Source organism: Neoarius graeffei, chromosome 6, assembly GCF_027579695.1.
Source record: "Neoarius graeffei isolate fNeoGra1 chromosome 6, fNeoGra1.pri, whole genome shotgun sequence".
Classification (NCBI taxonomy): domain Eukaryota; kingdom Metazoa; phylum Chordata; class Actinopteri; order Siluriformes; family Ariidae; genus Neoarius; species Neoarius graeffei.
In genome coordinates, this window is record NC_083574.1 from 57,862,610 (window position 1) to 57,889,293 (window position 26,684).

General features: G+C 43.2%; 1 protein-coding gene across 1 annotated transcript in view; it reads left to right on the forward strand.

Annotated features, from left to right (window-relative positions):
• hydin (HYDIN axonemal central pair apparatus protein) overlaps positions 1-26,684 on the forward strand; it is a 338,453-nt gene that overhangs the window by 122,554 nt on the left and 189,215 nt on the right. Inside the window, exons 23-25 of the mRNA XM_060923930.1 lie at positions 16,087-16,360; positions 26,040-26,249; positions 26,362-26,502. Of these exons, the coding sequence (XP_060779913.1) occupies positions 16,087-16,360; positions 26,040-26,249; positions 26,362-26,502 (625 nt within the window). The remainder of the gene's footprint in view (positions 1-16,086; positions 16,361-26,039; positions 26,250-26,361; positions 26,503-26,684) is intronic.

Sequence of the window (26,684 nt, forward strand, 5' to 3'; positions counted from 1 at the left end):
CCAGTCACAATTACAGTATTCTGTAACCCCTGTTTTTGCTATCATAGTGCATGCCTTTAAACTTTAGCACACATAGGCGCCTGGTGCAGAGAAGCACAATACAAAACGGGTAGTGTTTAAATTAATACATTATTAGAAAATTGACTTGTATTTGCCCTATCCAGTCAAATCATTCACTCTAAAACCAAGTGTGCACTGTGCAGCACAGAAGCATTTTCATAACGTACAAATGGATTTTACGTATAGATTTCACATTAATGTGTAAATGGTAGAAAATTCTCCTATGTAACAACACCAGTATGAAAAATGTGAGTAATAGATAGACCACAATGTTAATTTTGTCAACAAAAATTTTGATAAGTATTCGTTGACAGCCTTTTATTTCATGACTAAATTGTAATGACAACATAAATGAAAAAAAATTTAACAATGAAAATTATGGCAAAATTTCTGTTCATTATTCCCTGACCAATAAAAACAAGACAGCTCTCTTTTGGCAAACAACCTAGTATACTTCTTCAGTGATTTTTTACAGCCAGGAGAAATATCCTTGAGTAAAATAATTATAGTATGTTACCTTCCTGGTTTTTCATTCCTAACAGTAGTTGGAAAGCGATGGAATCTGGCTTGCTAAGCTTGCTCACTTAGCCACTCACATGGCTTTCACAATGTGCCTGGATTTTAACAGGTATATGATTCAGGACATATACTAGTACATGGCATTGATCTAAACAAAGTAACATCTTTATATCAAAATAGTGGTCATTACCATCACAGTGTACAAAATGCTGTACTTATAACTAGCAAAGCAGTAACAGTGTTGTGGCTAACTCCACATAATTCCCGCATTGCAACAACACTACCAGTCACGTAGATAGATAGATAGATAGATAGATAGATAGATAGATAGATAGATAGAAATCGAGGAATACTCCTCCCGTTATAGCCCATCTTAAAGCTACAGGGCACATTTTACAAGTATCATGAAACTGAGGAAATTATGACTAAATTAGATTAAATTTAAAACTTAGTTCCACTGACGACTACTTTTTCTTCCTCCTTGTCCAGCACTGTTGCCAGGTCAGGGTGAGTTCTGCTGACTACATCTTGACTAAAAGAAAAAAAAAAGACTAAAACGTGACTAAAATGTAACCATGTTTTTTTTTTCAAACTACAATTTTCAGTAAGCAACAAAGACTAAAACTAAATTTAAAATTCTTCTGAAAATTAACACTGATAGACTGTCCTCCTTTCTTGCTCTTTATGTTGTGTTCTACTTTAACACTGGAGCTCCACACATCTTCTGTGGCAGCACACTAACCCCCAGTCAGAGAGGGAGGCTTTCATGGTCACTATCGGCACTTTTGAACAGTTCTAGGCACTTATCGAGGGACAATACTCCCTGGCGAGCTCCCCCAAGAACCACATACCTTTTGAAGGCTTTTTTCTGTTTGCATTCACCACTAGAAATGCTGAAGTGACATAAGCCAGCTGACAGTTGGTATAGCAGCATAACTAGTTTGTTGTTTCCATATGAATGTGTGTATACCAATGTTCTTGTTTTGCTGTGAAAACGGCAAACTAGCAACATTAGGATTTAAACTTGGCCACTTTCGTGTGTCGTGTTTCGATTGCATGTTATTATAGAAATGGATCAGTCCACTACGCTGTAGAATTGGGGAGATCAGGAAGTGTTATGTGATAACACTTAAGTCCAAGGGTGGATCTTAAGTCCAAGATGGCGCCTGTGTGTTTGGCTGGCCGTCTTCCTCTGTTGAGTGTGTTGTTGTTTTTCTTGAGTTTGTTGTTTGTTATACGGAGTGTGTCACCACTGCAGGTGTATGATCGCCTGACACTTCTTAATATTCGTGAGTCTTTGGAAAAACTGCCAAAGACTCACAAATATTCAAAGATGCCTCCGCCTTTTTGGCGTTTATACCGCTACATCTACGGCGTCTTTCCTGCTGGCTACCTCGCAGCAGTCGCCGCAGAAGACGTGGAAAGCGAGGAGGAGTTCTCATTAAATTTAAATCTTACCTAGCTTCTTCTCGTTACGATCCCCGTCGTTTATTAGCTGGATTTTCCATGGACTATAGGGGCTACGATCTGCGGAGTTCCACGGAGTACAGGTATCGGTGGCTCCGACCGGTTCTCCATGACACCGGGGTGCTGTTCCCATGTTGTCGGCTAGTGCAGACTTTTCAGCAGGGCTGTGTGCCGGGGAATCTTCCCTCGCTCACCCGCTCCTCTCATCAGTCTGGCCGTTGCTCAGCTCATATTGCGCTGATTAACACCAGATCCCTCACAAATAAGACATTTATTCTGAATTACTTTTTTACAACACATGATCTGGATTTCCTCCTGCTTACAGAGACCTGGTTGAAACCAGGTGAGAACAGCGCCTTCTCGGAGCTCCTCCCTCCCCGCTGTTCTTTTTTCAGCACCCTGCTAGCTGCTGGTCGTGGCGGCGGTCTGGCTGCTATATTTAAGGAGAGTTTTAGATGCCGAATGTTAACCGCGAATAATTATTCCAGCTTTGAACTGCAGTTGTTTGTGATCAACCTCGCCTGCCCCGTGTTGTGTGCCACAGTCTATCGTCCTCCCAAATTCAATAAGGACTTTATTCAAGAGTTCTCTGAGTTTTTGTCTGATTTTATTGCAAAGTTTGATAAATTATTGATTTGTGGAGACTTTAATATTCATGTTTGTTGTGTAGCAAATCAACTGGCTAATGAGTTTAAAAGCCTTTTGGATTCCTTTGGTCTCATCCAGTCTGTTAATGCACCAACACATGAGCATGGGCACACACTCAGTCTTGTTATTTCTCACAGGCTTTCAGTTTCCCTTAGAGCGGCGGTCCCCAAACACCGGTTCGCGGACCGGTACCGGTCCACGAGACATTCCAAACCGGGCCTTGACACGAAAAAAATGCGAGGGGAAAAAAAAACAGAAATGCGCTCATCACACCCGTTTAGATATCAAACGTCTACGTGGAGACTGCACAGATTGCATAGGTGGCCTATAGCAGCATATTAAACAGCTTTTTTTTTCAATCATGATGACTGTCTGTCTGTCCCGCCCCTCAACACATAGGCTACTTAACCTGCAGCGCAGTCTCAGTTCAGCTCAGTTCATGGTCAGCGGTACTGTACAGTCAGTGCTACACGTTAGCTAAAATGAACAAAAAGCAGACGTCGTTAGCGAATTTCTTTGGTGTGGGTAGGGGCGAATAAAGGCCCACTGATGATACTGGTGAACCAGAAACGTCGATGAAAAAGAAGGGATCTTTCAATCGCAAATATGACGAGTCATATCTTAAATATGGGTTTGCACAGACCGGTGACTCGCATGCACCAAATCCCTTGTGTGTGGTATGTGGCGATAAGTTGTCGAATGAGGCTATGAAGCCATCCAAGCTCATTTGACACCTAGAATCCAAACATCCGACACTTAAACACAAACCCCTTGAATTCTTTGAGCGTAAAAAACGTGAACAAGATTCACAAAAACTCGTGCTCAAGACAGCTGCATCTGTGAATGTGGCTGCACTAAAAGCCTCATACTTAGTGGCTAATCGAATTGCTAAATGCAAGAAACCTTTCACTATTGGGGAAGAGCTAATTCTGCCATGTGCAAAAGACATGTGCAATGAAGTCTTTGGGGAGGCAGCAGCAAAAAAGATAGGCGTGGTACCTCTTTCGGCCAGTACTGTCCATAGGCGGATTGATGACATAGCGGAGGATATTGAGACACAGTTGTTGGAGAGGGTAAGAGGGTCACCGTGGTTTGCGATTCAGGTTGATGAGTCCACTGATGTGGAAAACTGGGCAATTCTGCTTGTTTTTGTGTGGTACATTTTTGAGGAGGATGTGCAGGAGGATTTGTTGTGTGTACTGTCACTCCCAACAAACACCACAGGTGCAGAATTATTTCGAGCTTTGGATGGTTATGTGTCCGGGAAGTTAGACTGGTCCTTGGGAGAGACTGAGGCAGCACCAGCTCTATTGGAGCTGATTCGTGATCACCTTGTTGCGCTGTCGAAAGAATTCGAACGGTACTTCCCAGCCTCCACGGATCCGCGTCAAAAGAATGAGTGGATCCGCAACCCGTTTGCCAGCATCCCCAATCACCTGCCTGTTCAGGAGGAAGCACAGCTTCTCGAGCTAGCAAATGACAGTGGTTTTAAGACTATGTTCGAGCAAACCTCTTTACCTGCATTTTGGATCAAAGCCAAAGCGGAATACCCAGAAATACCCGCAAAAGCGCTCAAAACATTGCTTCCTTTTCCAACCACATACCTATGCGAGGCCGGGTTTTCTGCAATTTAGTTTAGTTTTTAGTTTAGACTTTATTTATAATGAGGGTAGCACTAAATAGCGATGCTAATAATCTTGTGGCCCTCCCTAAAATAAATGTATACAATATAAACTATAAAAACTATTTACACTAAATTACAATAAAAACAATACGATAATCATATTAATAAATATAAATAAGAAACAAATTATTATAAAATGACCGTGACCAAAACAAAACTGCGCAACTGATTGGACATTTCAAACACATTAAGAGTGTCACTGTCTTCCATCACCCCCAGATGGAATCTTCTTGTTGCAGGGAAACAAGCACAGGGCAACCATTAAAATAAATTGCACTTTGGCCTCAACGCGCACTAAATTTATTAATTCGTTGTATTAATTTGTGCAGTACATATTGTGTTGTGCATGTTGTTTCGCATTTACTTCCTGTTCATAGTTCAATTTTCACTTGTTCAAGTTCACGTTCTTTTTCAAGAGTTTGTTACCTACTGTTCATGGTTGAAATGGTTATTTTTTAATATGCATGCACAACACCATATGGAATATCACCAAAATTGTCCACTAATAATAAATGATCATATATCCCTCCCCCAAAGACCCCCAATGGTTGGAACATACCGACCTTAAAGTCACTTGTGAATAAATACCCCCACCCCCACATATTGTATCCTGCTGACTATCCTCATTTGTAAAAGTATGTGTGCACGCGAACATATGTGCCCCCCCCCCCCCCCCCCCCCCCCCCCCCCCCCGGTCCACTGGGGAAAAAATGAGAACCAAACCGGTCCTTGGGGCTGAAAAAGTTGGGGACCCCTGCCTTAGAGAAATAGTGGACACTGCCATTTCGGATCACCTCCCCATTGTTTTCGATTTTGCTGCTCCCCCACCTGCCAATAAGCCTGTTTCCTTAGCTCACAGACGCTGTATTTTTACTTCATCGACGGCTGAAGAGTTTGCTGTTGCCTTTAGGGACTCTCAGCTGCATGCTGACAGTGGGCTGGTTTCTTCCCTTTGCCCAGAGAGTCTACTTTCCACTTTTCATTCTACCTGTTCTGCAATTCTGGATTCTGTTGCCCCTTTCCGGCAAAAAGTATTAAGACCAAGACAGATCCCTGGTTGAATGACCACACCCGTCTGCTTAGGCAACAATGTAGACAGGCTGAATGGCGGTGGAAAAAGGACAAACTGCATGTATCCCTGGGCTGGTTAAGGGATAGTTTAGCTGCTTACCAGAGATCTCTGAAGGAGGCCAAGTCCAAATATCTGTCTTCCATTATAGCCAATAGCTCTCATTATCCTAGATTGTTATTTAATACTATTGACTCTGTTATTAATCCATGCCCCACTGTTCTGTCTGATGACTCTGCCGCAACCTGTGAAGAGTATGCCTGTTTCTTTACTGACAAAGTGGCATCAGTCAGACAGAATATCAGTAGCATTGATACGTTCCTTGATGATGTGGATGCTCCTCCTACACAGTCTGCTGTTTTCGACCGGTTTGAGACTATTTCTCTGTCGTTTTTTACGAAGGTGGTTAGTGGCATGAAACCCACTAACTGTCCCTTAGATGTCATTCCAGCCAAGTTTTTGAAGGAGATTTTAAATTCTGTTGGGTCAAGTTTGCTTGTTTTTATAAATACTTGTCTTAATTCTGGGTCTGTCCCAGCTGCCTTTAAACATGTTGTAGTTAGGCCCCTCCTTAAAAAAACACATCTTGACCCTTCTGTTCTGTCCAATTTTAGGCCTGTCTCCCATTTGCCTTTTCTTTCTAAGGTTTTAGAAAAAGTTGTTTTTATTCAATTACAGTCATTTTTAGAGAGAAATTCTGTTCTTGATAAATTCCAGTCTGGTTTCAGATCCCGACATAGCACTGAGTCAGCACTGTTAAAGGTGCACAATGATATCGCTCTGTCTGTGGATGCCGGGAATCCTGCCATGCTGGTGTTGCTCGACCTCACAGCGGCCTTTGATACAGTTTACCATGTAGTCCTTGTATCTCGCCTAGAGCAGTATGTCGGCATTTGTGGCACTGCTCTCCAATGGTTTAGGTCATACTTGGCAAATAGGAGCTTCACTGTGATGATTGGTGACCTCTGTTCTTCATATGCATCCCTCTCTTGTGGGGTGCCACAGGGCTCTATTCTTGGCCCTATTCTGTTTTCTTTGTACATGTTACCTCTGGGATCAATTATAAAAAAACACAATCTGTCTTTTCACTTTTATGCTGATGATTTGCAGGTATATTTGCCCAAGAGACCCAATGAAAATACGGTGCTTACTAAGTTACTGGATTGTATTACTGATGTAAAGCAGTGGCTGGCACGGAACTTTTTGCATTTGAACGACAGCAAAACGGAATGTATTTTATTTGGCATGTCACCCACGTCAAATGTTTTTACAGCAAATTTTGGTACTCTGGCCCCCTTTTTTAAACCATTCGTACAAAATCTTGTGGTAACGTTTGACAGTGGGCTTAAATTTGATAAACTGTTGATAAAAGCTCGTTCTGTTGTTAGAACGAGCTTTTTTCAACTCCGTCTCTTGGCCAAAGTGAAGCCGTTTCTCAGTCAGCAGGATCTCGAGAAGGCAATTCATGCATTTTTCAGTTCGAGACTGGACTATTGTAATGCCCTGTATGTTGGCCTCAGCCAGTCTTCAATTTTGCGTCTTCAACTTGTACAGAACGCTGCGGCCCGATTTTTAACAAGCACGTCTAGACATGAACACATTACTCCTGTGTTGTCGTCACTCCATTGGCTTCCAGTCCATTTTAGAATGGATTTTAAACTTCTGTTGTTTGTTTTTAATGCCATCAATGGCCTGGCTCCCTCTTACTTGTCTGAGATTTTAACTATTCGTGATCATGGTAGGGCCCTGCGTTCTTCGGGTCAGCTTCTGTTAGAAGTTCCAAGGTCGAGATATAAACAGTGGGGTGATCGTTCTTTTGCTGTCGCTGCTCCCAGACTGTGGAACAATCTGCCCCCCGACATTCGCACCACTATTGATCTCGGCCTTTTTAAATCAAAGTTGAAGACCTACTTTTTTAGATTGCCGTCTTGTTTTTGAGGGGTGCTTTGTTTCGTCTGTTTTATTTCATGTACTTCTGAAAGGCTTTTGGTAATCTGCAGCACTGTGGCACCTTCCGCAGTCAAAACCTGTGTTTTTATGTGTTTTGGTGTTCTGTTTTATGGCTTCGATGTAAAGCACTTTGGGTACCTTTTGGTTATTGTAAAGGGCTATATAAATAAAATTTGATTGATTGATTGATTGATTGATTGATAACAGGAAAGAACTTTTTGAACCTTCTGAACATTTAGTCAGCAAGGCAGTACTCTGTATATCGCCAACTTGATGTAAACCCTGTACTAGAGTGCTGCCAGAGCTCCTTTGAAACTTTCCAAGGTGGGTGCATTGACTATAGCATTATCAAGTTTATTCCAGTCCCTGCTTGTCCTCACAAAAAAATGAATTTTTGTAGGTGTCAGTTTTGGCAAATGGAATTTCTATTTGTTTGTCATTCTTCTTCCTTGTCCTTTTTAGTTGTGAGTAAGTTAAGTGTTTGTCTGCCTTTATTGCCACTATTCTGTTTTGAATTTTGTACAACATGGCTAATCTACTTCTGGGCAATTCCATGTAAATGTCAACCTCACCATGCAAAAATAAAGCAGCATGTAATACATCAAAACCACTCCCAGAGATATCACCTAGGCCTGTATTTTACAGATGTGAATAAGTTGAACCAATTTGTAACCAACCTAATATGTCACTGTCAGTCTTTCTTTCTTATAATGTAAAACCCAAGCTAAAATCAACTTTGATCATGTACAATTCTGTATTATTGCCACAAGCCACAGAAATGTATGCTAAAATCCACAAAACAGCAAAAAAATAGCCATCCTAAATATTATTTAAGAACTTTGATAGTTTTAGCTGATATTTAGAGAGTTTTTCAAAGGGTTATGGTGGTTAAATTGCTGATTTTCTAAACATATGCCATGTCTATTTCAGACGCGTCACATCCATAACGGAATTTCGTCGCATCCATAACGCTGACTTTTCCTTCCGAAACTCTGCATGAAATACAAAATATTTTAAACAAAGATTTTTTAATATTCACCTTGGACCCCTCTATCAAATGGATATCTCCATTTCGACATTAGGTTTACAATTTCACAGAGTTTGATAAAAATGTACAGTCACCCAAGAAAAGTGATACTTTCTCTGTCACATCCATAACGCATCTTTTATTGGCATTTTCTGGCATGCCCTAGATGTACTATGGGAATTGTTCTTGTTCTATCACTTCTCCAGTATGGTACAGCCTTAAAATATGCAACACCTGTTTAAATACTGGGAGACGATAAAACATGCACTGGGTCATTTGTTGCCATTTTGAGTTCAAGTGTCACGTCCATAACGCTGGAATTGCTCTTCTTACCCTCCTTGTTTCCAGTGGTTCCCATTGCAGTTCTGTTGGCATTTGGGTGACACTACTGTCTCTTTTATAATTCCCTGTGCAAACACATGCTGCTTTCTTTTGTACTGCTTCTAGTTTATCAATATGCCCCGTCTTATATGGGTCCTAAGCACATATGTATTCCAAATGTGATCTAAATAATGTCATGTACGCTATGGTTTTCATTTCTTTGTGGCAGAACCAGAGGTTTCTCCTCTGGAACCCCAGAGTATGATTTGCTTTAGCAACAATGTTATCCATATGTTCCCCCCATGAAAGTTTACTGTCCAGGTTTACTCCCAGATATGGTTGTGACACAGTATGATGAACAATTTGTCCACAGAAGGCATAGTCTTTAGCAGATGTTTTTTTTTCTTGTTTGAGATTACCATGACTGAACATTTTGCTGGGTTGAAGCTCATCTTTCATGTATCCTGCCATAATTCTAAGGAATTCAAATCTGCTTGCAGATAGTTTATATCCTCTTCTCCTGTGACTGTTGTGTATACAAGACAGTCATCTGCAAAGAGTCTTGTTTGACAGTGTAGGCAGTCTGGGAGATCGTTTATGTATACCAGGAACAATAATGGCTTGAGGACTGTGCCTTGTGGTATGCCAGAAAGTACCTCCTCTTTAGAAGAGACGTTCCCTTCACAGGCCACTTTCTATATCCAATTTGTCAGGAAATCTCTGATCCATTGGTGAAGATTGTTTCTAATCCTATAGTAATCCAGTTTCCCGAGGAGACGTTCATGGGGCGCTTCATCGAAAGATTTTTAAAAGTTTAGTGTTGGCATCTATATTGACTTCCTCTTATCAAGTGCTCTTGCAATGTCATTTATGGTAACAATGAGCTGTGTTTCTGGAGAACGTTTTGATCTGAATCCTTGTTATGAGTCCACAAGTATTCTGTTCTTCTTAAAATGATCCATTATATGGGAATGTATAATGTGTTCCAGTATTTTACATGTAACACTAGTCAATGAAATGGGTCAGTAGCTGTCTGGTGTGGACTTGTCTCCCTTCTTGAATATTGCGCAGATATTTGCTTCCTTTGACTGATGTGGTAATAGTGGTGTGGGGTGTAGGGGGCTCTGAGTAGAGGGGTAGTCACTTGGTTGATGTCTGCTGTGCCCGAACCGACCATCAGTAGGGTGGACGTGCACCTCGGCCTTCACTCATCCCCTAAACTCTCACATGCTGGCTCCAAGCGCCACACCCTGGTACACCGCTTCAGCAGGTGGGCTAAACCACATGAGGGGACAGGGACAAGGACAGTCCATAAAACCTACAGCTCTGTGGTCGCCACAGCCATCTTAGTCTGCTGAGCCACTGTGGAAGGATACTGAGCCTAAGGAGTGAAGTTGGTTCCAACAGAAGTTGGCTGCGCGAACCAACCGTCACTATAAACCTACCGAGCGCAGGTGGGAAGGAAAGGAAAGGAAAGTCCTGCAGCGATGGAGAAGAGGCGAAACGACAGGTGTTAGATGGCACTGGGAGTCGCAGTCTCAACTCCGCATGTAGGCGACTCAGACGTGATGGTCGTCTGTCTGCTGACCTGAGACAACAGCAACACTTGGCAGCATCCTGAGTGACCAAGCAGCCCTTTTTTGGGACAGCGCTGCTTGCTCTGAATAGAGAAGGACCTAGAAAAGGTGGTCTAAAAATTGCTTGTCTCACTATAGCCGAGTTGGCTCGTTGCGGCCAACAGGCATCTCTCTAAAGCGGTAAAACAAACAAAAGAATGAAGAGTAGTACTATGCTTAAAGTGGCCTGCTGGAATGCTCGCACAATGCAGGACTCAAACGACAGCAACCATCCACAGAGACGCACAGCTCTTGTCACCAGAGAACTAGCCAGACTGGACATTGACGTTGCAGCAGTTAGTGAAGTTCGTTTTGCAGAACAGGGCTGTCTGACAGAACATGGTGCAGGGTACACACTCTACTGGTCTGGGAAAGGGAAAGATGAAAGACGGTTATCTGGTGTGGGCTTCATGGTAAAGACTTCCATTGCCAACAAGCTTCAAAATCTCCCGTTCGGACATTCCGACCGTCTTATGTCCCTCTGTCTACCACTACATGAAGACAAGTTTGTCACCCTGATCAGTGCCTATGCTCCTACACTCCAAGCAGATCCTCTCATAAAAGAAGTGTTCTACTCAGAGCTGAGGGACCTCCTCAGCAAAATCAACGTAGTAGACAAGGTTGTTGTCATGGGAGACTTCAACGCCAGAGTGGGTAGAGACTCAGATGTATGGCCAGGTGTACTTGGACAACATGGGGTGGGTAACTGTAATGATAATGGATGACTGCTTCTTGAGTTGTGTGGAGAACATGGTCTAAGCATCATCAACACCCTCTTTCAGCAGAAAGCACGGTTCAAGACAACATGGCGACATCCGCGCTCCAAACATTGGCACCTCCTGGATTACATACTGGTGCGCCAGAAGGATGTCCAGGATGTACTACACACCCGAGTCATGCCCAGTGCAGACTGCTACACAGACCACCGGTTGGTCAGAGCTAAACTCAGGCTATCTATCAAACCCCCAGTAAAGAGGAGAGGCCCACAAGTAAAGAAGCTACACATTGACAGGCTCTCAGAATGCAAGATGGAATTTCAAGCCAAACTGGAAGAGCGTCTGAACACCATCAAAGGTAACACAAGTGAGGAGAACCCAGACCCAGAAACCCAGTGGCAGAGGTTGAAAACAATCCTTCAGGACACAACGGCAGAGGTAGCAGGCTATGAATCCAGGAAGCATAGAGACTGGTTTGATGAGAATGATACTGAGATTCAAGACCTACTGCAAAGGAAACACTCCTGTTATGAGAGAGTCCTTGCAAGGCCAGACAACCAGTCAGCTAAAACAGCGTACAGGAATTCATGCCACACTGCATGTAGAAAGCTGAGGGAATTGCAAAACAAGTGGTGGGCAGCATTAGCAGTAGAAACCCAGAGTTATGCTGACTCAGGAAACACCCGTGCTTTCTATGAAGCACTACAAACAGTATATGGCCCAACCCTCCAGGTACAAGCCCCCTTACGCTCATCAGATGGCAGAAGGCTTCTCACTGACAAGAAGTCCATACTACATTGTTGGGCAGAGCACTATGGAAGTCTGTTTGGAGACAAATGCCAAGTGCAGGAGGAGGCAATCAGGAGGATACCACAGCAAGCAATAAAGACAGAGCTTGGCATCCCCCCTTCCCTAGAGGAAGTGAAAGCAGCAGTTGCCAAGTTGAAGTGCCACAAGGCTCCTGGAGTTGACGGCATACCAGCTGAAGTGTATAAGCTGGGGGGCAACACCCTGCTCACAGTGCTTACTGACCTGTTTAGGGACTGCTGGGAGAGAGGAGTTGTACCGCAAGATCTCCGTGATGCTGTTATTGTATCCCTCTACAAAAACAAAGGGGAGAAGTCTGACTGCTCGAATTACAGGGGTGTGACACTACTGTCTATTGCTGGGAAGATCCTAGCAAGGGTTATCCTGGACCGGCTTATCCCAACAGTTGCTGAGGAGAACCTTCCAAAAAGTCAGTGTGGATTTAGGGCAAACAGGAGCACAACAGACATGACTTTTGTTCTCAGGCAGATTCAGGAAAAGTGTAGAGAACAAAATGTAGGATTGTATGCTGCCTTCATAGACCTTACAAAGGCCTTCGATACGGTTAGCCATGATGGGCTCTGGAGGATTCTAGTAAGATTGGGCTGCCCACCAAAACTTCAAATCCTGCAACAGCTACATAAAGGCCAAATGGAACAAGTTAAGCACAAAGGTGAGCTATCAGACCCATTCCCCATTGAAAATGAGGTTAAGCAAGGATGTGTTTTGGCACCCACACTATTTGCCATATACTTCAGCATGATGCTTAGGGAAGCCAAGGAGGACCTCACAGACGGAATTTACATACGATTCCGAATGGATGGGAGTGTTTTCAACCTGCGAAGACTCCTGGCTCGCACCAAAACCCTTGAACCCTTGAAGACTGGTTTTGTCCGGGGAGTAAATCAGAATGTTGTCAATGTAAGCGATCACATAGCATCCCAGTATGTCCCTGAGCATGTCATTGATTAGGCATTCGAACACAGTGAGCATGAAAGATAGTCCATATGGCATGACCAGATATTCATAGTGACAGGAGGTTGTACTGAACGCTGTTTTCCACTCATCCCCTTCCCGTATATGCACCAGGTTGTAGGCACTTCTGAGGTCAAGTTTGGTGAAGATGCACATAGCTCTAAGTTGTTCTAAGGCTGATGGGACCAGAGATAATGAGTACAGATATTTCACAGTGATTTGATTGAGACCTCTGTAGTCAATACAGACCCAAAGGCCTCTCCCTTTCTTCACCATGAAAAATAACCCCATGGATGCTGGAGAGGTGGACAGGCAGATATACCCCTGCTGTAGAGCCTACTGTACATACTCCTCCATCACAGATTGCTTGGTTCTAGAAAGAGGGTAAATGTGGCAATGTGGAGGGGTGGTGCCAGAAAGGAGGTCAATAGCACAGTCATAGGGTCAATGAGGGGGTAGTCCACTAGCTTTACCTTTGCTGAAGACTTCACAGAGGTCATGATGACAGGCTGGGATGTGTTTGATGGCTCCAGGGGAAGGGCTTTCCACGGCGGTGGAAGCCAGAGTGAGTTGGGGTAGTTACAGGCAGTTCTGGTAGCAGGATGAGAACCATTTCAAAATCTCCTTCTGTTGCCAGGATATTAAAGGATTGTGCCACTGTAACCATGGTAATCCTAAGATGTAAGCATGCACCGATACCGATACTGGCATCGGCATCGGCCCCGATACTCCACTAATATACTCATACTCGTACTTGTCAAACAGTTGCCGATACCATGAACCGATACCAGTGCCGATCCCATGCGCCGATACCAATGTTCCCCACAGCACTTTTTGTTCCATTCGAGAGAGAAAAAAAAACTGAAGCATTGTTGAGCTCAGGCTTGAGCATAATATGATAGGCTATACCATGCGCCGATAGTGTTCCGTGAAGCGCCTTTTGCCAGCGTCCGTTCGAGGAAAAAAAGCCTCTCCCAGGAAAAAAATTGTAAATCTCAAGCATTGAGCGTAGGCTAATTTCGTCAGAAGACAAAAAAAATTGTTCGACAACAACCCATTTTTCCATGACGAAGATGTGTTTGCATAGTCATGAAACAGTGCTATCACAACATCTTTCCCCAACACTGTCATTTTAAACATCTCTCCACACTCCACTCCCTTTCGCTGCCATACACAGATAGGCCTATGCTAAGATCCCCAACGTTGTCCTTTTTTAATGTTGGCTATTCGCCTAGGTAAGGGTTTTGTAGGACAGGCTACTCACTAACAAACAAATGAAAATCGGATTTTTGTATAGGTGAATCCAACCGGCAGAGTTTTTAAGTACGAGTCCAACCGGGAGAGTTTAAGAGTGAAGAGTGAGAGAGAGAGAGAGCTTTAAGAAATGGCTGATTGAGTTTTCCAACTTGTTTCAGTTGAGGGCAACGCTAAGACCAAGGAAATTGACGTCCCATCTACAGGTATGGAGCTCCACGAGCACGGGACGCGATGTTGCGTTTGGTTGTAACGGCTGAGTCTTCTTCTCTATACACTCGTTCATGACTAGTTGTCTCCCTCTGCTGGGTACTGAATGTCAGTGCACAGAGTTGTAGTGGGTGGTTGCGAGCATTGCGGCGGCCCGCGGGTGTTAGATTATAGATATGTAGGTAGCCTATATTTTAATAACATCAACAGTATCGGTATCGGTAGTACTCGGTATCGGCAAGTACTGAAATGATAGTACTCATACTCGTATCGGTTTTCACAAATGTGGTATCGGTGCATCTCTAGAGGTTTGGGTAACATACAGGTGTTCACGGTGCAGAGCCCCGACCTGGCTCTCTAGTGGTCTAGTCCTTCTGGTGACCAATCCTTCTCTGATAGGGCCACCATTGATAGCATGGAGGCTCACTGGTTACTGGAGTTGATGAAGTTGCCCTCCAACCCAGAGTCTAGCAGAGCAGAGAGACCATGGGAGGTTTCTGATATGGACAACAAGACATTGAGTTTCAGAAATGGATGAGAAGGAAAATGTTTGCAACTCACTGAGGTGTCTGGGCAGTCCACCTGCCCGGGATGGTCAGGCTTTTTGGAGATCACTGGCTGGATGGGACACTGGACCAGCAGGTGACCAGGCTACCCTCAGTAAAAGCACGACCCCTCCCAGCATCTCCTCTCTCTTTCAGAATGGGATGTGCGAGTGTTTGATATTTCCATGGGCGTGGGTGACTGTGCAGACTGGGTCAGAACATGGGTGGATTGCAAGGAGGGACGGTTCTGGAGGAGGTGATCTAATTTAATAGCCAGGTCTGTTAGAGAGTCCAAAGTGTGCTGCTCATGACCAAGTATAAAATTTTTGTCTCATTTGTTTAACTGGGTTCTCTTTATCTAGTTTTAGGACTTGTGTGAAAATCTGATGTTTTAGGTCATATTTATGCAGAAATATAGAAAATTCTAAAGGGTTCACAAACTTTGAAGCACCACTGTATGGACACAAATGCAGTGGCGAGCAGGTGCATCACATACTGGTAAGTCAATCCCAGAGGTGGAAAAACTGGATTGACAAAGTAAAAGTCCTGCTTAGGTTTTCCTTCTGCCTGTGCTCTCAACACAGGTGATTTCACCAATTAGCTCATCAACCTGGCTTAGGGGATGTGGTAATTAGGATCAGCTGGTTCATTGAATTGGCTGGAGCAAAAATGTGGCAGGGTTTTTACTTTCTGCACCCGGGTTTTTCCACCTCTGGTCAATCCAAATCTTGAGACAAGAATCGGAGTCAGGTGCATGCTAAGGATCAGTCAAGGAGCAACCGGTATGTCAGAGGTAAACAACAGTCTCAGAGTCGAGTGAGTCATGTAGCAGGGGTCAGATTCACTGGGAATCAGGCCCAAAACAACAAAGGTTAGGTATGATCAGGTACGCAGATGCAGTCAAACATCTTTCTGCTTTTGTGCTGATGGTGGTCATTTCTACACCTCAGTCAGATTGCTTATGGATCTTTGTAGTACTTTCTCTGAGTGTGTGATTTCCTGTATGGAAAAATTTTGGACACATAAATAAACCTTATTCTCTTAGTGAACCTTCATTTTTATTAATGACTGTCTTTATTAATTTCACTTTGGCCTGACTGGTGACCCAAAGGCAGGACCAGAAAAGAAAGAGACTGAGGCCTGGCAGTTTCACTCTGATTGATAGGACTTGGATGGGGTTTGATTACTCATTAATTTTTTTATATATGATTTTTTCAGTCAAAGTGGGGTCTTGAAACCTCAGCAAGAAGAAGAGGATGTCAATAAGAAGATAAACCCAAATTCTGGTCCTCAAGAGGGAAGAGGATCAAAAGAGCCACTGTCCCCTTATGGGCTGAATATTCTTGAAACAGAAGGGACACATACATACAGCTTTGCTCTACAGGGACATAACAGTAGAGCATCAACAACACAGAAGCCCACAGGGTTAGAGCTGGAATTCAGCACATCGAGCCTAACAGATAGAGAGACCCCAAGTATACGTGTGGAGGAGGTATGTTGTATTCATTTGTTATTTCTACTATTTCTGTTATGTTGCTGCATTCCATACATAACATAATGATATAATGCCTGTGCAATGCTAGTCTGTTTGGGTGTAATCCAAATGTTCCAGGTTTTGCACAGTTGCCTTTTTTGAGCCACATATTTTTGTGCTTGTACACACCTGAATGGAGTGGCACAACATGGGGTATGAATTTGAAATTTGCTCATAGAGTAGTATTTTTGACCAAGCTTTGGTCCAAAATTGCTCTTACATTACTATCTCCAAGGACCTGCTATTAGCACAAACTCATGATCAAACAAGATTTTGCTGTCTTCAACTTAAGGTTGAAGAACACGGTCCCATTTCCTGCAGCCTGGTTTTGTGGGCAAAAGCTATTTATATTACCCCTCTTCAATGGAGGTTGTTGTACCCAACTACCAGGGTGTGCTGTTACAGAAAAATAATCAGTGGTATGGTATGGTATGATGCAGTCCAATGCTCATCCTGAAGTACAACTTCAATCAGAAAAAGTTGGGATGTTATGTTGAAATTGAAATTAAAACTGTGAATAATGATTTTTAAATAATCTTTAAGCTATATTGCACTCAAAACAATACAGCAGCACATTATTTGATATTTTACCTCATGAATTGTATTGTTTTTTCAAATTAAACACGTTTAAATTTTGATTCTTGCAACATATTTCAAAAAAAGTTGTGACCATAAAGCATTTACCACTTTGTAATGTAGTCATTCCTTCTCCCAAAATTTAAAATATGTTTAGGGACTGTAGACACCAATCAATGAAGCTTTTCAGGTGGTATTTTGTCCCATTCTTCCTACAAACAGGTCTTAAGATGTGCAAGAGTGCCAGGTTGTTATTGTCATATTTTTCTTTTCAAAATTGACCACACATTCTCAATTGGGGACAGGGGGGACAGGCACCCTCTTCTTCCACAGCCATGCCTTTGTAATATGTGCAGAATGTGGTTTTGCATTGTCTTGTTGAAATATCCTTGGAAAAGATGTCACCTTGAAGGCAGCATTTGTTGCTCCAAAGTCTCAATGTATTTTTCTGCATTAATGCTGCCATTGGGGCAGCACGATGGTGGAGTGGTTAGCAATGTTGCCTTACAGCAAGAAGGTTCTGGGTTCGAGCCCAGTGGCTGACAGGAGGTTTTCTGTGTGGAGTTTGCAAGTTCTCCTCGTGTCTGTGTGTTTCCTCCAGGTGCTCCAGTTTCCCCCACAGTCCAAAGACATGTAGGTTAGGCTAATTGGTGGCACTAAATTGACCGTAGGTGTGAATGGTTGTGAAGCTGTGACAGGCCTAGCAAGTCGGTAGTAGATTAAGATGTGTGTACTCTTGATAGACGCAGATAGCCTCGTAAGAGGCTGGTAACTGACAGGCCTACAGGGTGTTAGGATGAAAAAGAAAAGCTGCCATCACAGAAGTGAAAGTTACCTTTGCTACTTTTGCTAACACAACCCCATACCATGACATACCCTGGCTTTTAGACTTGTTGCTGGTAACAATCTGGATGGTCCTTTTTGTTTTTGGTCTGGAGCACGCAGCCTCTATCTCTTCCAAAAAAGACCTTGAATACTGATCACAGTACGTTTCCACTGTGTTATGGTCCATTCCAGATGCCTCCAAGACCAGAGAAGTTGATGTCACTTCTGTACACAGTTAACATTGTCAGAGGCGCAGGCACTTACAGATGTAGTTGCAGGGGAGAGTGGGTGCATTGCAGACCGGCAACCGAATCTGAATCATGAAACTAATATCAAAGTCAATGTCGGGCATAGGGTCAGTCGAAATGCAAACATGTCAGAGGTCAGGCGAAAGTTCAGAGTCTGATATAAACAGGAAACTGGGTCAAAGTCACAGAGTCAAACACTAGGAAATAAAGGCTCAGTATGATCAGGTAAGGATACACTGAGTAATACTTCGCACTGACTGTTTGTGACTGAGTTCTTTTGTACTGGTGGCTAATGAGTCTAATGATGAACAGGTGAAGTGGTAATTAGAATTCTGGAGAGGGAGGGCACTGAGGTGCTTAAGCGTTGTAGTCCATTGTGGCCATGTTTAAAGGCTACCACAAACTCTGATTTCTAGTTCTGTCAGTGACAGTGCCCCCCCCCCCCCCCCCCCCAGCACTCACTCTGGGAGCATTTTTCTTTCTTGGGCATCCATGTTTTTTTGTTGCTGGCTTTTCCGGATGCTTGGCATGGAATTCTTGGGTTACTAACGGGTACCCAGCAGGTACCCAGTTGCGCTCCTCCGGACTGTAACCCTCACAGTCTACCAGATATTCGAGGTGGTCCTGTCTGCAGCAGGAGTTAAGGATCCTGTGTACCTGGTACAATGGCTGTCCTTCCAGTTCCAGGCTAAGGGGCATTCAGTGGTGTGTTAGTGGCTAGAGGTCCAGGAATGGCGGGCTTTAGATATGATACATGGAACGTGGGTGACAGGCGGCAGTATTACGGGAGCTCCAGTTTGTAAGAGACCTTGTTGACATGACAGAAGACCTTGAAGGGACCAATGTACCTGGCACTGAGTTTCTGACAGGTGTTGGGATCCCTTAAGTCCTTGGTGGACACCCAGGCTCTGTCAGCTGGTGCATACACGAGTGCTTCCCCTCTGTGTTTTTCAGCAAAGAACTTGTACCTCCTTGCTATTTGCTCCAGGCGCTGATGGATACTCTCCCATACACTTATTCACTTCTCTGAATGAATGAGCTCTGCTGTTTTGAAGGCTGTAAGTAGCCCAGGGAAGGGAATGAGTCTTAGTGCTTTTGAGAACTGGTTGATGACTACCATAATGACTGTGTGGTCTTGTGATTTGGGTAGATCAGTGATGAAGTCTATGGCCAGAAGTCTATGGGACCAGGGTTTCTGGGGTGTGGGCAATGGCATGAGCTTATCAGCAGGTGGAGTCTGGGGTACCTTGGCTTGAGCACAGGTGGAACAGTAGGAGATGAATTTGTTGATGTCTGTCATCATGTTTTCCCACCAATACTTGGTCCTGGGAAGCTGGTAAGTATGTTGGCTGTTGAGATGCCCTGTGGCAGGAGATGAGTGTGCCCATGTGATGAGCTGACCCCAGAATTTCGGTGGGATGAACATGAGACCTGGAGGACATGATGTTGATGGGTTGTAAACCTGAGTTTGTGACAGTTCCTTATCAATTTTGCAAGCTAGGGCATTAACGAAACACTTGGGTGGTAGAATGGGTGTGGATTCTTGACTGGGTGTTGAAGAGTGTATTCTGGATAAAGCATCTGCCTTAGTGTTTCTGGAGCTGGGACAGTACGAGATGGTGAATTGAAAACAGGTGAAGAAGAGGGCCCACCATGCCTGACGAGAGTTGAATTGCTTGGCTAATTTAAGGTACTCCAGATTCTTGTGATCGGTGAGGATGACAAATGGGCATGTGGCCCCCTCAAGCCAGTGCCTCCACTCTTCGAGGGCCAATTTAAATGCTTGGAGTTCTCTGTTGCCGATATCATAGTTCTGTTCAGCAGATGTAAGTTTCTTGGAGAAGAATGACACAGGATGCCATTTGGGTTTTTCCCTGAAGTGCTGGGACAAGACTCCTCCCACTCTAGTTTCAGACGTGTCCACCTCAACTGTGAATGGCTTCGCAGGGTCTGGGTATCTGAGGATGGGTGAAGAAAGAAGAAAAGCATCTTTTACCGCTTGGTTCCACTGAAGGCGCTTGGGCCCCTTCTTGATTAAAGCAGTGAGAGGAGCAGCAATGGTACTGAACCCTCAGATGAGCCTTCGGTAAAAGTTTGCAAAACCTAGGAAACATTGGAGCTCTATAACTGTAGTGGGTGTGGGCCAGGTGGTAACTGCAGCTACTTTACTGGAGTTCATGTTAACCCCTCCTGTACTGATGACATATCCTAGGAATGAGATTTGGGTAAAATGGAATTCACATTTTTCTGCTTTGATGTACAACTGATTCTCAAAGAGTTGGGTGAGTACTGCTTTCACATGTGCTTGGTGACTCACCTTATCTGGGGAGTATATTAAGATGTTGTCTATGTAGGTGATCACATAGCATCCAAACATGTCTCTGAGTATGCCATTTATCAGACATTGGAACACACTGTGCTCACAAGAGAGTCCATATTGCATTACACAGTGCTCAAATTGCCTGGAGGTGGTGCTAAATGCAGCCTTCCATTCATCACCTTCCCAGATACACACCAGGTTGTAAGCACTCCTGAGATCCAGTTTGGTGAAGATGCAGGCAGATTGTAGTTGTTCTCAGGCTGAGGGCATGAGTGGTAGTGGATAAGGATATTTCACCATGATTTTGTTAAGTTCTCTGTAATCTATACAAGGTCAGAGACCTTCCCCCCTTTCTTTTTAACAAAGAAGCCTGCTGATGCTGAAGATGTGGATGGATGAATGTAACCTTGTTGCAGTGCTTCTTGTACATATTCTTCCATTGCAGTTTGCTCTGTGATTGAGAGGGGTTAGATACCACAATGTGGAGGTGTGGTACCTGGGAGGAGATCAATAGCGCAGTCATAGGGTCTGAGAGCAGGCAGTCCACTGGTTTTTCCTTTATGGAAGACCTCCTTAAACTTGTGATAGCAGGCTAGAATGTGTTCGATGTCCCCGGGTGAAGGGCTTGACACAGATATGGAAGCTAGGGCAAGTTGGGACAGTTTTCAGGCAGTTCTGATGGTAGAATGGGGACCAACATAGAATCTCCCAATTTTGTCAGGAGATGAGAGGGTCTTGGAGCTGCAGCCAGGGGAACCCCAGAACGATGGCTTGGTTTGGAGGGCGAGTGATAAACAATGAGATTTGTTGCTTGTGCATGGCACACACCTGAATCTCCAGAGGTGTGGTGCGAGTGGTGACAAACCCCTCCTCAATCGGTCCTCCATCAATGGCTTTCAGACTTGCGGGTTGTGGAAGTTCTTCTTTGGGCAACTCGAGCCTTTGAACGACTTTGTGAAGTTTCCCTCAGTCCCAGAGTTGACCAGTACAGAAAGAACATGGGAAGACTCTGAGAGATTTAATAATACTTTGAGCTTGCAAACAACATGTCAGAAGTCAGGTGAAAGTTCAGAGTCCAATATAAACAGGAAATTGGGTCAAAGTCACTGAGAGTCAAACACTAGGAAATAAAGGCTCAGTATGATCTGGTAAGGACATGCTGAGCAATATTTCACACTGACTGTTTGTGACTGAGGTCTTTATGGTCTGTTGGATAATGAGTTCATAATGATGAACAGGTGAAGTGGTAATTAGAATTCTGGAGAGGGAGGGCACTGAGCTGCTTGGGAGTTGTAGTCCATAGTGACCATGTTTGGAGGTTGCCATGAACTCTGATTGCTGGCACTGTCGGTGACAAACATAAGCATTCCTTTTTGCACAATAAAGTTTTAACTGCCTTTTTTGGCTCTAAGTCCATACTGTCATACTTGGCAAATATTTGCCAAAGTAATCCCAAGCCCGGGCGGCACGGTGGTGTAGTGGTTAGCGCTGTCGCCTCACAGCAAGAAGGTCCTGGGTTCGAGCCCCGGGGCCGGCGAGGGCCTTTCTGTGTGGAGTTTGCATGTTCTCCCCGTGTCTATGTGTCAGCCCTGCGATGACCTGGCGACTTGTCCAGGGTGTACCCCGCCTTTCGCCCGTAGTCAGCTGGGATAGGCTCCAGCTTGCCTGCGACCCTGTAGAAGGATAAAGCGGCTAGAGATAATGAGATGAGATGAGAATCCCAAGCCCATGTGGTTATATTAAATATAGATGAATGACAGTTCTTGATGCAATGCCATCTGAGGGATCGGAGCTCATGGGTGTTCAGCTTAGGCTTGCACCCTTGCCTTTTAAGTACTGAAATTCCTCCAGATTCCTTGAATTGTTTAATGACATTATGCACTGTAGGGGGTGAAATATCTAAATCCCTTCATATCTTTCTTTGAGGAACATTTGTTTTTGAACATTACAATAATTTTCTGATGCATTTGTTGACAAACTGGAGATCCTTGGCTCATCTTTGCTCTTTAAAGACTAGGTCTTTCCTGGATATTGATTTTGTATTAAATCATGATGACGATCACTTGTTGTCATCACCTGTTTCAAATCACATCATTATTTAAATGTTTTACCTCATTACTAGCCCTAAATTGCTGTCATCCCAACTTTTTTGGAATGTGTTGCAGGCCTGAAATGCAGGAATGGATGTATATTAACAAATGAAATTAAGTTTACCAGACAAATAATGAAAAATCTTGGGTTTAAACTGTCTGCAATGAAATACAAGTCAAAGTAAATTTAGAAATCACTGCTTTATTTTTTTTATTTGTATTTCCATACCATCCCAACCTTTTCTGATTTGGGGTTATATCTTATTCCTCTTGCACCACAGGATTTTACCAACAGTTTATTTTTTGAAGAATGACATGTACTTCAGATGTTTTTCTCTGTATAGTTTTAACTAATCTTATGAAATACCTGTAAAACAAATTAGTTCCTGTTATCACTTATAGCTGCAGTAAGCAGTTGTTTCTTCACTGTACTTAAAACACAAAAAATGCAGTTTGTTGCCAAGAAACTGCCAAGCACAAAATCCTTTGTCCTGAAGTTTCTAAAAACTTTTAGCAGAAAACTGAAAGAACAGCTTTATCTCCATCTGTTACACAGCGCTGACACCCACATCTCATTCCATCCATTATCTGTAACCGCTTATCCTGTGCAGGGTCGTAGGCAAGTTGGAGCCTAGCCCAACAGTGGGATACACGCTGGACAAGTTGCCAGATCATCACAGTGCTGACGCATAGAGACAAACAACCATTCACTCTCACACCTATGGTCAATTTGGAGTCACCAATTAGCCTAACCTGCATGTCTTTGGACTGTGGGGTAAACCGGAGCACCTGGAGGAAGCCCACACAGACATAGGGAGAACATGCAAACTCCACACAGAAAGGCCCCTGTCAGCCACTGGGCTTGAACCCAGAACCTTCTTGCTGTGAGGCGACAGTGCTAACCACTACACCACCATGCTGCCCACGTCTTAGTCCATTAATGTGAAATTAATGTCTCCTCACAGAAACTATGATTTTTTTTTTTATTAAATAACACTAGTTAAAACTGGTTATGCACCATACAAATCCCTGTGAATGAGCTGTCACTAAGAAATGATAATGTATGAGAACTAGCCATTTACAATAAACCTGTGATTTACTTTTTCAGCTACTACTGTCTGAGCTGTGTTGTTTTAGAAAATGTATTAAACAGAAAAAAATATTTAACTGCACTGTGGTATACGAAGATAGAATGGACCATGTTAATTTACAGACCGTATTATTTTTAAAGGGAATGAGAGGAATAAATAAATTGGATGGGGCGGCACGGTGGTGTAGTGGTTAGCGCTGTCGCCTCACAGCAAGAAGGTCCTGGGTTCAAGCCCCGGGGCCGGCGAGGGCCCTTCTGTGTGGAGTTTGCATGTTCTCCGCGTGGGTTTCCTCCGGGTGCTCCGGTTTCCCCCACAGTCCAAAGACATGCAGGTTAGGTTAACTGGTGACTCTAAATTGACCATAGGTGTGAATGTGAGTGTGAATGGTTGTCTGTGTCTATGTGTCAGCCCTGTGATGACCTGGTGACTTGTCCAGGGTGTACCCCGCCTTTCGCCCGTAGTCAGCTGGGATAGGCTCCAGCTTGCCTGCAACCCTGTAGAACAGGATAAAGCAGCTAGAGATAATGAGATGAGAGGAGATGGATCTACCACACCTCTTGTTAATGTGTTCATTTTAACCCAAATCTTTCAATTGTTATGTAGCACTTTTCCAGGATACTGCCTATGTCAGTAAGCATAAAAATACATACTGTATATACAGTGGTGCTTGAAAGTTTGTGAACCCTATAGAATTTTCTATATTTCTGCATAAATATGACCTAAAACATCAGATTTTCACACAAGTCATAAAAGTAGATAAAAAAAAAACCAGTTAAACAAATGAGACAAAAAGATTATACTTGGTCATTTATTTATTGAGGAAAATGATCCAATATTACATATCTGTGAGTGGCAAAAGTATGTGAACCTCTAGGATTAGCAGTTAATTTGAAGGTGAAATTAGAGTCAAGTGTTTTCAATCAATGGGATGACAATCAGGTGTGAGTGGGCACCCTGTTTTATTTAAAGAGCAGGGATCTATCAAAGTCTGATCTTCACATGTTTGTGGAAGTGTATCATGGCACGAACAAAGGAGATTTCTGAGGACCTCAGAAAAAGCATTGTTGATGCTCATCAGGCTGGAAAAGGTTACAAAACCATCTCTAAAGAGTTTGGACTCCACCAATCCACAATCAGACAGATTGTGTACAAATGGAGGAAATTCAAGACCATTGTTACCCTCCCTAGGAGTGATCAACCAACAAAGATCACTCCAAGAGCAAGGCGTGTAATAGTCGGCAAGGTCACAAAGGACCCCAGGGTAACTTCTAAGCAACTGAAGGCCTCTCTCACATTGGCTAATGTTAATGTTCATGAGTCCACCATCAGAACACTGAACAACAATGGTGTACATGGCAGGGTTGCAAGGAGAAAGCCACTGCTCTCCAAAAAGAGCATTGATGCTCGTCTGCAGTTTGCTAAAGATCACCTGGACAAGCCAGAAGGCTGTTGGAAAATGTTTTGTGGACAGATGAGACCAAAATAGAACTTTTTGGTTTAAATGAGAAGTGTTATGTTTGGAGAAAGGAAAACACTGCATTCCAGCATAAGAACCTTATCCCATCTGTGAAACATGGTGGTGGTAATATCATGTTTTGAGCCTGTTTTGCTGCATCTGGGCCAGGATGGCTTGCCATCATTGATGGAACAATGAATTCTGAATTATACCAGCGAATTCTAAAGGAAAATGTCAGGACATCTGTCCATGAACTGAATCTCAAGAGAACGTGGCTCATGCAGCAAGACTACGACCCTAAGCACACAAGTCATTCTATCAAAGAATGGTTAAAGAAGAATAAAGTTAATGTTTTGGAATGGCCAAGTCAAAGTCCTGACCTTAATCCAATCAAAATGTTGTGGAAGGACCTGAAGCGAGCAGTTCATGTGAGGAAACCCACCAACATCCCAGAGTTGAATCTGTTCTGTACAGAAGAATGGGCTAAGATTCCTCCAAGCCAGTGTGCAGGACTGATCAACAATTACCAGAAACGTTTAGTTGCAGTTATTGCTGCACAAGGGGGTCACACCAGATACTGAAAGCAAAGGTTCACATACTTTTGCCAACTCACAGATATGTAATATTGGATAATTTTCCTCAATAAATAAATGACCAAGGATAATATTTTTGTCTTGTTTGTTTAACTGGGTTCTCTTTATCTACTTTTGGGACTTGTGTGAAAATCTGATGTTTTAGGTCATATTTATGCAGAAATATAGAAAATTCTAAAGGGTTCACAAACTTTCAAGCACCACTGTACTGTATGTCTGCATGCCACATCCATGCATTATAGTGGCCCTAATTAAACATATATAAATCAGTCTAGAGGCCAAAGTCATCAATTGAGTATTCAGTTCTGATTATTTGATTGTTCTATTGTATTTTTGTCAGGCCAGCTGTATGGCTATACCCAAAATTGTGGTCAAAAAATACTGTTCACTGTTTGCTTCTGTCTTTCTCTCTTCTTCCTGTATCTTGCTGTCTCTTAGATATTTGACATTAAACCAATTTATGGAGTTCTGCAGCCTGGTGAAATCCAGCAGGTGATGTTCTCATTCTTTGGCCATGCTGACATCAGTGCTCAAGTGTTGGCAGTGTGCATGGTAGAGGAAGGCCCAGCATATGAGATTTCCCTCAAAGGAGAGGCTTCCCTGATCACCTACACATTAGACACAACTGAGATCAATTTTGGTCCTCAGGTTGATTTCCTTTATAACATTCAATAGTTTTGTAATGCTGTATATGTGGTAAACAAGTCAAGGTCTCATATATTTGTTTATTTATTTATTTGTTTGTGTGTTTGTTTGTTAGTTATTTGACCATGTGGCAGAAGCAGAGATCATTCTGAGAAACACAGGAAAAGTGGGCTTTGACTTCAAATTTCTGCTGGAAGATCAGCACGTGTCCCCGAAAGCCATCTTACCTGGGCAATCCCTCGTTATTCCCAGAACGGTGAGATGCTGCAGTCTATCATGATAATGTTTATATCAGATAATGTTCTACCATATTCAGTAACTGTACTTCACTGGAAGTCTAGCATCACTATGAAAGCGGCTTTAAAATGACAGTCACATTGAGAGATTACACTTTATTAATTGTTAGATTCTCATTGTTAAATTGGTAGATTCAGACCC